Source organism: Xenia sp. Carnegie-2017, unplaced genomic scaffold (assembly GCF_021976095.1).
Source record: "Xenia sp. Carnegie-2017 unplaced genomic scaffold, XeniaSp_v1 HiC_scaffold_19, whole genome shotgun sequence".
NCBI lineage: Eukaryota > Metazoa > Cnidaria > Anthozoa > Malacalcyonacea > Xeniidae > Xenia > Xenia sp. Carnegie-2017.
In genome coordinates this window covers 12,057,845-12,070,382 of record NW_025813481.1, presented here as the reverse complement: position 1 = coordinate 12,070,382, position 12,538 = coordinate 12,057,845, and the positions used below count along the sequence as shown (strand labels likewise).

Sequence of the window (12,538 nt, the reverse complement as noted above, 5' to 3'; positions counted from 1 at the left end):
TATAAAGTATGATATTCTGATAAATCTACTAAGAACTTATGAAGAAAATATCTTGAACTAAGAGAGCAAAAGAACGAAATTCAGAAATTCTATAATCATGTTGCTGGTTATGTTTTGAGCGAAGATATTAGAAACTGGATTGTCATTGAAAACCATGGATCTACTACTGAACAGAACTACATTACTTTCCCATTGAAAATACGATTTCTTAAATTAAAGTGCATTGGTTTCTCTGACATAACACTTTTCTTATTGATAAAAGTTTTTGTGCTTGGCATTGATATTTTATATAATCGCAATTGTGGTTGTCAAATCCGGGTAGGCGAAAAAAATCTTATTTTATGAGCCCACGTCTTTCCGCTGACTTTGACCACCAAAATCCGCCATGTTTTTGACCAAGCGGCCGTCAATGATCTAGTACCCATTGGGTATAAGTCATTGGCGGCCGTGCGCTGATAATTTATAGTAATTTTGTTGACGCTTCCCCTCCAGGTCTTATAGAACTCAGTAAAAAAGTTTTTCATTTGATCAAATTATTCCATTTTTATGGCGGTTTAAAGTTGTGAAAATGCCCTTTTTGAAGGACGATGTTCGTCTTAAGAAAATTATGGGAATGCAATACTTTTCCAATGACCAAATTCAAAGCCATATAAATAAAATTGTTCATGTATCGTCTGTTTTGTCATATCAAATCAAAAAACGAATAAACACGTGGCGGAGGAAATAAGAAAGACTTATTCTAAACCATGAGCATTTCATATCTTTACTATGTCTCTAAAGTTACACTAGAGTATTTTGTATATCCTATAATCCTTCTTAAGTCAGATATTTATTGATAAAACTTACTTTTTAAATTTTTCTTTGTGGTAAAACGTCTTTCTGCCAAATGATGTAACTTAGCGAGTGTCGAGATTTATGTATAAACGTTTGCAGGTAAATCCATGACGACGGTCGTCTACCAATGAAATTCCCTGAAATAGAAACGTTTAATAAATTGCCATGTTTATTTAGAAATTTCAATCATTAGTATTTAAACTGAACACTGACACGCAGTTTTCTCTCTTTATAGGCCCGTTTACACGAGCAATTTTAATATGACAATTTTTATGCGACAAATACATTTGACCGTGTAAACGACACAAAATATATGTAAATATATCTGTTCGCATGGCGATTGATGTATTGCGCCCATTGTAATAATGAACAGTTACATGTCCATACTTCATTTTACAACGTACTTTTAATGCAATGTTTGTGTAAAAATGGCGCTGATCAAGGCCGGAAAACTTCAAGCTGTAGCTATTATTACATCTCTAATGGTGCACGAAGTGAAAAAAAAACGAAAGTCACGACGATGGTGGGTAAAATCGTGAAAAACTGTGCAGCGCCGATACGCACAAGGGTTAGTACAAAATTTAATTCAAGAGATCCGAGTGACTGACCATGATGTATTTAGAAATTTGTTTCGGTAAGTTAAGAAATGTGATAGTCTTTTTATTCATGCACTCTTCAAAATTAAGCTAGTCAGTGGATTGTACAATCAATTCATATTTTACGTTCTTTTTTTAATAATGAAATTTTCTTATTTTCTTTACTTTTATTTACAAATTATAATCTTTACTACTTTTAAGGATGGATTCCATTTTGTTTGATGAGCTATGTGAAAAGCTAACACCATTCATAGCAAAGAAAAACACCACTATGAGAGATGCTATATCTGTTCATGATCGCTTTTGTGTAACATTAAAGTTCTTAGCATCAGGATGCTCATACAAAGATTTGATGTACAGTTTCAGAATATCAGTTTCATCTATTTCAAAAATTGTACCTGAGGTCTGTGAAGCTTTGTATAATGTGCTGAAGGAAGAATACTTAAAGCCACCCAATACAAAGCAACAATGGTTACACATTGCTGATGAATTTATATGCAAATGGCACTTTCCCATGCAGTTGGCAACATTGATGGTAAACATATCAAATTGTGTGCACCTCCAAACTCAGCGTCTAAGTACTTTAACTATAAAAAACATTTTAGCATAGTCCTCTTGGCTATTGCAGATGCAAATGCTAAATTCATCTCATTTGATCTTGAAGCCCCTGGCAACCAGTCAGATGGAAGAATTTTTAAAGACAGTCACCTTAAAAACATATGCAAGACATGCTATTTCCCACAAGATGAAGAACTAAGAGATACATTATTGCCTATACCTTACTTTCTGCTTGGAGATGAGGCATTTGCTTTGAATGAAAATCTAATGAAGCCATATCCACACCAGACTGCAATAGGTGATGAGAAAGTTTTTAACTATAGACTTTCATGAGCACAAAGAATTTTCGAAAATGCATTTGTATTGATGTGTAGTCGATTCAGATGTCTTTTGAGAACATTGGAGTTGGATGTTTCACATGCAATGCAGGTGGTGAGGGCCTGTATGGCACTGCATATCCAAATCTAAATTGAGAGTCATCTGATTATTTACAGCAAGCTCCTGAAAATCTTCCTCCCTACCAATGACGATGTACATAATATCGACTTCTTTATTAGACAACACTCTCTTTGGTCCGGAACACGGACAATCGGTTGTCTGTTGTAAAAGTATTTCATGCTTTCTTCCTTAACTGTGGCATTTAGAGATTCTTGGATTTCCATCAATTGGACTCCGCCACAAAAGTCTTGTTGACGGTCATCCAAATTATTGACAACACCCGCATGAACACAGGTCAAGGCATAGTACATATCATTCTTAAGGCAGAACATTGTCAATGTTCCAAAACTACCCTCGGTTCTTTGCGCTATAATTTTAGACAGCATTCGAAACTTTGCTTCTTTCAATGGTTTAGATCGTAATTCGATGTATTTCGATGCTTTCCATTTTAACTTTTCATCGATCTCATTTTTGATAGCAGCCTCCGAATTTCTTTCTCAAAATCAACTGTGACATACAAATGAGGAAACGGCATCTTCTCGTTTGGGCGAGCTATTCCATACTTCCTACTAAGCCACGAGCAACTTAAACAAGAAACGATAACTATATATTGTCTAAAAACTATTTTTCGTAATGTTCCGACATGCACAGGTCAACATACATAATCGATATCCCATGAAAGAAAAATTACCTTTGGAGAGCCTTGTGAACGTCAGCTTTAATATTCTTACTTTTGTCTAGAAGTTTATGGAAGTTGTTGTCATGATTTGCTTCTAAATATCATAAAAATATAATTGATAACTTTAGTCACCAACATTAACTACAATGAAACTTCCATAGAATAAGACATAAATAAGTCTAAAAATTGACTAATCATATACATGGGATCATAAATTACTTTGCTCTGGATTCTGTGTCGAATACCTGTTTTGCAATATCATCTATTTAAAAAAATCACAGCAGGAAGTACACTGATAAAAAGATTTTTTTGAGTGTTATCGCAGTGCGCTGCGTAGTGTGAATAAATATTTGGAAAATTTACAAGTATTATATTCGGAATAGAAAAAACTAGAATCCCGATGCAAATAAGCTTAATATATCTTATATGAGATGTTTTCAAACTTTGTTTAGAACGCAGGAACACAAAACAGAAAAGAAAATTTTCTCATACATTTTAACAGTAAGAATCATTTGTTCGTTATAAGTTATAACATACTTTCAACATATTGAAGACGCTGTGCTTTTTAGTTACTTTAACTGCATGTAGCTAGAGGGCTCAGTTCCTAATTTTTAGAACGAATAAATGCTTTCAAATATTATGCTATTTCAATAATTTCACTATTGTTAGCAGAGCAAGGAAGGTGTGTTATGTACTGCAGCAATTCTGACTAACTTTGTAATTTTTCTATCAATTTTACTATTTGTTATTTATTTTATGAAAGTTTAATTATCAAATGGTACATTAGATTAACCAGAAACTCCAACTCTTGCTGCAATAAAAAAACGTTTACAAATAATTGCTGCAAGCAAAGCAGAGAGCTTCTATATTCTTATGTGTTTACGATATCAAGATTTTTATGGTATGTACAACCAGCAAAATATTATGAAAGACGTCATGTTAAATTTTGCACCATTCATCAAGGTGATGAAATTTACAGATGATATGTACAGGCACTTCGTTTTCTATTAGACATTTTTAGTTGATAAAAAATAAATTTTGAACAGTATTGTAACAAATCAAACGAAATAGACTAACCAACGGTAAGACAAATGAAAAATGTCTTCAGACTATACATTTCATAGATCAAATTCAAACATATCTAACAGTTTTTTTTTAACAATGGTATTTAGAAAAAGAAAAAATACATGCTAAGTACTTTAAACATAGAAGCTGATTAGTATCTGTATTTTATAGGAAATAAATAGTGACATACGATCTTTTACAGTTATTTGCTTAAAAACCACTGTAAATACGATATATAGCAACAATTAAAACACAACTGATCAAAGTTACACAATTGTGGCATAGCAACTTGCTAAAAAATATGACGCTTTCTCCACGTTTCAAAAACTTTACAGTTTTTTGGTATTTCATGTGCTTTGTCAATACAGTGTAGGCACTCGCGTATGTTCTGTTTTGTCATATCAAACTAACAAACGAATATAAATGATATCAAATCGCGAGTATTTTATGTTCCCACAGGCTCACTACAATTTTATTGTGTCACTGATGCATTTTGAATTTTTCTAAAAATGCTCAAAATTACAATTAATGTTGCGATTTAACTGGAAAACTTACTTTTTAATACGACTTTTCTCTAAAACTCTCTTCCTCTCAAACGAGATGAAACCTCTATTGGCAGGATCTATGAGCCAATGTTTGCAGGTAAATCCGTAACGACCGTCAAGACTACCAATCAATTTCCCTGAAATTAACAATTCAATAAAACATTGTAAAAATAATATGATATTCAAAACTGCCATGCAGCTGCCTCGTATGATTGTTTAGCATTTTTTGTGGATGAAGCAGCAAGTTGATAAACTGAATGATCAGTTTCTGCAGACAGAAATTCGTTTTCAGGAAGAACATAATTAGACAACAAATAGAATTTTAATCGAAAAATCTCTTAACAACATAGAAACAATACCCAATTGCGACTTGGGAACGCTATGTATCATAAACGAGAATCAAAGCTTTACATACGTTTGGGAAATGCATACGCTCTAAGTACCCAAGTAACACCAGAAAAACGGAAAGAATTGAAGCCACGTTGAATAGTGGAATGCAAACTTCTTGTTCGGACCAGCAACTCCATATGCTTAAAGCAGCCATGTAACACTAGAAAAATAAAAAGAATCTAAACCATGCTAAATTTTTTGGAAAAATGTACAAAATTTTCAACTAGTGGAAACAAACTCTCTAAAGCTTGATTCCCATTTGGTACTAAAAACTACTAATAACTTTAACAAGTCAGAATTTTCCTCCCTTCTACATTTAGAACAGTTCCCTTTTTTAACATTGCACACTGCACTCACAGTGACTGCACAGTTGCTCCAAGTGAATTTTTTCTCTGAATATAACGTGCTGCAATATAACATAATTTTTTTGCCTGTACAGTATTGCTGCATTGACGCATTTTTATCGTTCAGCTTCGTTGAAGATTGCATTTACAACTTTGCTTTTTTATTCCATGGTAAACTTCAGTTGCCACTGCAGTCCCAGTAGACGATACATTTTTTTTGTGAAGCATGCATACATGTTGAAAAAACACAACAATTTGAACTATCTTTTCGAAAGCTAATCAAAATTTGTTCTGTCGAAGGATTAGGACGGAGAATCGCGAATTGTTAGCCATGCGTAAATGTTGTGTTGCGCTTTTATTCAACAAAATTTTATGTTCTTATCTGATACCGTCTTGAAAGCTGTGGTGTCTTGACTCCTTTAATAGCTTGCAGTTCTAAATTACATCAGAAACCATATAACATTAGTTGGACTCAAGTCATCTGTTCAAGATTAAAATGAACACCAATTTGTACAATAAACCATGCAAAGTGTACCCCTACATACACATCAAACCATGCAAAGTGTACCCCTACGTACACATCAAACCATGCAAAGTGTACCCTACATACACATCAAACCATGCAAAGTGTACCCCTACATACACATCAAACCATGCAAAGTGTACCCTACATACACATCAAACCATGCAAAGTGTACCCTACATACACATCAAACCATGCAAAGTGTATCCATACATACACAACAAACCATGCCCCTACATACACATTAAACCATGCAAAGTATACACAACAAACCATGCAAAGTTTACCCTACATACACAACAAACCATGCAAAGTGCACCCCTACATACACATCAAACCATGCAAGTAACCTACATACACATCAAACCATGCAAAGTGTACCCTACATACACATCAAACCATGCAAAGTGTACCCCTACATACACATCAAACCATGCAAAGTGCACCCCTACATACACAACAAACCATGCAAAGTGTACCCCTACATACACAACAAACCATGCAAAGTGTACCCCTACATACACATCACATCAAACCATGTAAACTGTCCCTACCTCTCCATGTACATCCAGTCAACCGATTTTCAATCCCAAAGCGGCAAATGAATATATTTTGAAATTTATCTTAAGAAAAGAATGCTACCGATGAAAGAAGGCGAAAGGGAGACGAGTTTCTACAAATTTACGATGGTACTGTTGCAGGATGTTGCATGTTTATGATTAAGGAGTATTGATAAATAAATCATGTCTGAGGGAAGTTATGTTAACTTTATATCACAGAGAACGTTTGGTTTCGGAATGATTTTGTATATCATCCAATTATAACTGGTTTTATATGCATTACTCAGTAAAAAACCACTTACGAATTCAGTTGGTGTTTCTTACGAAGGTGGAACATCGCTTTTTAAAGATATCTGAAATATAAACATTGGAAATTAGACAAAAAGAAAGAAATTAAAAGATTATGGAGACATGCATTAATTCTTTTCAAAAAAAAAACAAGAAAAATAAACAAAGACTATGATAAGAAGCAATAAACTACAGAAAACCAACATACAGCAAGAATTTGACGACAAGTAACATAAGACGAAATGAAACGAGAGCAGTTTCATAAAAAGATCAGAGCGATTCTCACATCACCACGTTGTTTAATTATGGTAGGAAATCAGATCTTTAAAGGTGAATACCAAAGTGGAAAGGGGATAGTACCAATTATCAGAAAAAAAGAATACAATTTCAGAATATAACTACAGTGATAGCGACCTGTGAAGATCGACCTTACTTTGTGACCAAGGAATGGTTACTGGCAAGATCGACCTTACTTTGTGACCAAGGAATGGTTACTGGGAAGATCGACTTTGTGACCAAGGAATGGTTACTGGCAAGATCGACCTTACTTTGTGACCAAGGAATGGTTACTGGGAAGATCGACCTTACTTTGTGACCAAGGAATGGTTACCGGAAGAATCGACCTTACTTTACTTTGTGAGCAAAAAATGTTGTGAAGGGAGATCTTGCTCTGCATACAAAAAAAATGAAAATATTTTCTTGAAAAACATGGCAAGACGTCTGTAAATCAACTGAGACGGGCAAAAATTCAAAGAAAAACAAGTTTTACTTACATTTCCTTTGATGTTAGGTGACGGTGTCTGAGATTGTATTTTACCGATCTAAAATTGTTTAACGTAACGTTAGATTTACATAACCACGTGATCGTGACAATTTCCTCATGAACCTACCTCCCATGAAAGCTCTTTTTTGATTGGATCAAATGAATAGGTACCAACTGAAAACATGGAACACAAGACATAAATGTTGATGGGAAACGTCAATGAAGAGCAATGAAACATCAGACTATGTTTAATATTTTATGAGCGTTTTTACCGTTTGTAGTCAAGTTAAGGTTGAGAACTTGTTTAGGAAATGGAACAGTCACGACAACATTCTCGATCTAAATAAAATGAGTGAAACAATGAGTGAAAAGACTTTGAAAAAGTTAATGTATATAACATTTGACTTGGTATGATTACGTGGTAAGATTATTGGTTAGTTTTACACAAAATGCTTTGAGATTATACGTATGAAAAAAATGGACTAGTTTAGGTTATATCTTTAAGTTTATAAATGTAAGAAGATGCAACAGCAGTTTAATAAATTGACATGATTATAAATACATACATTTTTACCCATAACTGGTTTTGAACTTATCGACAATTCAAATTTTCCACTTCCGCCCTGAAACAACCAAGAAAAAGACGAATGTAGAAAAATCAAACACCTTAATTTATTTCAATCAATAAAAAATATTTTAAAATAATTTCAGCAGTTGATAAACCTCTTGAAACAAGACACGAGGCTTCGCAAACAATGGTAGCATATTTACTCTAAACAAAAAAAAACACCATCAAAATAGACAATTTCATCATGAAAATATAACAGCTAAAACACCCACCCGGTTGCCACGTTATATGATATTAAACGAAAACGACCATCCAGGGGGACGAATGACAAAATTCGTTCAGACTAAAATACACAGACATTTGAACGCGGTTTTAGTGCAAGATTGAAAGAAAAGTGTTTAATGTAAAAAGCCAATTGTTATTAGTCATATTAAGAATAATTTGTGTTGACTTCGACCAGAGACAATCCATATTCAACATTCCCACTTACGTACCTCCCATCTTCTGAAGCGAAGACAAGGATGAAAACTGACATCTTCAAGGATACGAGGATTTGTAAAACACATGTTGAGATCTATAATTAATAGAAATCTTTAACCTACAGATAAAATCAATTTTAATCTAGAGATATAACAAAGTATCATAAATATACCAGGCATGCCAGATAATTTACAGTTGCAGTCAATCTGAAAGAACAAAGTTGAAAAAAGATGAAAAAATCTTTAAAATGTTGTGCTAGAGAGTACATACACCTGTATAACAAAGTATAAAAAAAGGAAGGCACTTATAGTTCCTTGTATTTCTGAAAATATGGTGGAGCCCTACACAAAACAGAAAATTTTAGGAATTTAAACATGCCATAAGTTTTCAGTTCGTACATGTCCTTAGTTTTAATTTAACATCAAACAAAAACAACAAACATATTTTTGTCATACATCTTCCACAAAGGGAACAAGAAATCCACAGTATTATAATGTTGTTACCTGTTTATCAATGATGGCATCAATGCTTTCGGCTACATCAAAATAAATCTATAACATAAATAGAATTAATTAGAAATACTTAGGACTAATTTGTGATAATTAGAATTAATTGGAACAAATTATGAGTAATTAGAACTAACAACTAATTAGCAATATTTATTACAACTAATTAACAAAAGAAAAACTTCACTCATCACATTACAACTAAAACAAAGCATAAAAAAGGATTTTCTTTCAAATTTCTTAATGGAACAATGTGAATATAGCTACGTACCTCGTTATTTGCATATTTTACACCAGTTCTCCTCCATGGAACATTGGACAATTGACCAGTTGGGAGATGACTGCTCATACTAGGAAAATATGAAATATTTAACTTAAATTATATGTAGAATGATCATAAATGTGTAAACTAAAACAAATTTAACGAAATATTGTAGTAAGTTGCATATAAAAAACAACACAAATATAGAAATGTTTAGTGGTTTTACGGATTTGCTTTATATTTATATCTGATCCTTATATGAACAACATAAAGATCACTACATAAAAACATGGCTCATATGTTTACTATAAGGAAGGTTCTTACTTGCTATCTCCAGTCACTTTATTAACAACATTTCTAACTATACTAGGAGGTCTTATCAACTCTTTAAGGACATTTGACTCTGTAGCAAGAGGGAATCCATTATCCAACATCTCTTCCAATAACTGAAGAATATAAAGATATAATATCATATTTTACATCACACACAACAGAAAAAATTGAAATTCATCTATCAAACAGCTGGATTCTCTACAAAATATACTAATCTCAAACCTCATATACAATGACACAATTTTCTTTAATGATTGTTTCAGTACAGTCAGAGAAATATTCTTTGATCAAGTCAACCACTCGATGAAGAAATTCAATCACAAACAAAGGTGGAACTGGAAAGGAATGTTTTCAATTCATCAATAATAATAATCATGAAAGTGTTCACCACATGTTGATGATATGAAGGCTAAATTATTTTTATCTACCACAAAGAATGCCTAATGCAATGCCTTTTATTGAGTGATAACACTTCTTTGCAATGTAATGCATACTTTTTAATGTAAAACTAGCAATCAATGTCTTGATTGCATTAGAGGCAATTGATTAAAAATAAACATTATTAAAACATTAAGTAACCTTAATATAAACACAAACCTTCATTTTCAACAACAGAAACAAAGAAGAGATCATGGCGAAATATACTGATAAGATAACTGAATCCTGTTGCAATTACAGGAGGAATGTCTTCTGGAGAAGTAGCCTGAACATAAAAGATGATATTTAATTTGTTTAGGAGCATTTTTGTCAGACAAATATAACATGAAAACCGTTGATGAAAGTACCTTAAAACTTCTCAACCAAACAAGCACAAACAACAATTTACATATATATTCATTTACCTTTCCTTGAGCTTCGAAGAAATAATCACAAACAGAGCGTCCCAAAACACTTCTCCAATGTTTTTCCAGAAATATATCCCTAAATGTACATGAAAAACATCATATGACCTAGTGACTCACAGTAACCCATTTGGTGTAAAGTTGTGATAACTAAACAATTGAGGAAGCTGAAATCATCAAAATGGCATCATCTAACTGACTTCAACACTATTGAAATTACAGATATCAGGTAATATCTCACGATTTTATGACATTCTTTATTTTTCTGGGTATTAATCCTGTCACATGATACTTCTCATAATCTACCTTCACTGGCTTCTGACATTGTTTAAGCTTTCCTTTAATATCTTACTGAAATAATCTCATTTTTTCTCATTCAAATAATTGTAAAGTACTTCTCACAATAATCACAAGCTGATACGTACAAAACCAACAGAAGAGCTTTGAAAGCAAACAAATATAAAACCAATACATACTGTCACTACCGACTCACCCTGAATGGTTGATGATAAGCAAACTGTGAATCATTGTAAAATCCACACATAATAAAACCTATAAAAATGTATTTCTCCTTTACTTAACTAGCTTAATGGTTATAAAACTACTTTCATGTAAGTTCATTTCGTAAATATTTACTTATATTATTGCTAACATTTAAACAACATTTAAAAGCGATGTTTCCATTTAAAAAAATTAAGATTCATGTAATCATCTTACTTGTCCCCAGACCACTGAAGACTCAACGGCGTTTACCAGCTCGCTTACCTAACTTATCTTTAATTATGGTCGTGAAGATTTTCGTCTCAATCCCATGATCCTAATTTATAACAAGTCAATGAATTGTAAGAGTCCCAAACAGTTATAAAATATAACGACAGATGAAATACCATGCACTAGGTACAAGGAGAGATGTTCTGTTTTAGTCGATTTTAATTTTGTTTAGAAAAACGTATTTCGAGATAGGCATGGACCGTGACTTCCTTCAGTTTTTTATGCACATGCTACAGAGTCCCCGGAATCTACAAACATGCTAAAACCTTAAACATAGACTGCATTCTGGAAAATAACTCTGTTCAAATCCTGAGTTTAATAAATAAGTCTCATTCTACTCGCTACAAACGCCCTGCAGTGGGCTAGCTGTTCGAATTTTGAAAGCTTGTCATTTGCATCATACAATATGATTTACACCAAAATCTTTTTTCAAAGCAATGTCAATGTACATAATATCCACATCCTTATTAGACAACCCTTTCTTTGATAACGGATGCACTTTAGTGAAGTCTTGCTGGCGATGGTTATTATATTTTTATGTTTAAAAGCATAACAATGAATGGGAAGCCGCTGAATGCATTGCCAACAATCGTTCTTTCAACCAATAACTTAGTCTAGAAAGTTGGAGCACAAACCATGAACAAAAGGCATTAAATCGATTCACAAAAACAATTTTGGAAAATACTCTCAGGCTCATATCATTGACTAGGTTTGGTTCTTCTTAGATACACGTTGATATTTCGAGCAGACACCTCTTTTCTTCTGGGATTTTCTGTCGGTACAACAAGAAAACAAGTCCAGAAATATATAATAAACACTTGCATGTAAAACAATACATACAACCGCAGGGGCTTCGAAAAGTTGTGTGTGTTCCATGTTAACTATGTGGTAATTCACAATAGTTAAACTAGTGTGATAAATTTTTGATATTTAATTCGATTTTTTTTTGTTTAACTGCATCATGTCACCCTCATTGAAAAGTTGGCACATCTGTATAAACCAGGTATTCAATTTTTTATTAAATCTTATAAAAAATGCTCATAATCTAAAAATTTGAGGTTTCCGAACATACATAGCTTCGCGACTCCTGAGCCATTTTTTTTTGTAGAGCCAAACGATCAAAAATTTGGAAAAAATGTGATTGACAACATGCAAAGACGAGTTGCATTACGAGCAAGTTGTTGTTGACAAAA

The 12,538-nt window shown here is 33.0% G+C and overlaps 2 protein-coding genes across 9 annotated transcripts in view; both read right to left on the bottom strand.

Annotated features, from left to right (window-relative positions):
- The window catches only part of LOC124438160, a 120,356-nt gene that overhangs the window by 90,019 nt on the left and 17,799 nt on the right, over positions 1-12,538 (bottom strand). The window lies entirely within an intron of this gene.
- On the bottom strand, positions 1,529-11,231 carry LOC124438168 (AP-3 complex subunit mu-1-like). 4 transcript variants are annotated; one of them, XM_046988182.1, is made up of 24 exons: positions 11,068-11,231; positions 10,575-10,653; positions 10,330-10,435; positions 9,955-10,067; positions 9,724-9,845; positions 9,409-9,487; positions 9,135-9,182; positions 8,940-8,972; positions 8,804-8,837; positions 8,646-8,725; positions 8,424-8,494; positions 8,307-8,355; positions 8,150-8,206; positions 7,856-7,922; positions 7,711-7,757; positions 7,594-7,641; positions 7,449-7,490; positions 6,835-6,885; positions 6,527-6,595; positions 5,839-5,884; positions 5,131-5,265; positions 4,726-4,852; positions 3,118-3,199; positions 1,529-3,010 (listed from the first exon to the last, which is right to left on the bottom strand). In XM_046988182.1, the coding sequence occupies exons 1-18, from the start codon at positions 11,100-11,102 to the stop codon at positions 6,853-6,855; spliced, it is 1,143 nt and encodes a 380-aa protein (XP_046844138.1). In that variant the 5' UTR covers positions 11,103-11,231; the 3' UTR covers positions 1,529-3,010; positions 3,118-3,199; positions 4,726-4,852; positions 5,131-5,265; positions 5,839-5,884; positions 6,527-6,595; positions 6,835-6,852. The 4 variants fall into 4 exon arrangements, with proteins under 4 accessions (XP_046844138.1, XP_046844139.1, XP_046844140.1 ...); XM_046988183.1 differs by lacking the exon at positions 7,449-7,490; XM_046988184.1 differs by lacking the exons at positions 5,839-5,884; positions 6,527-6,595; positions 7,449-7,490.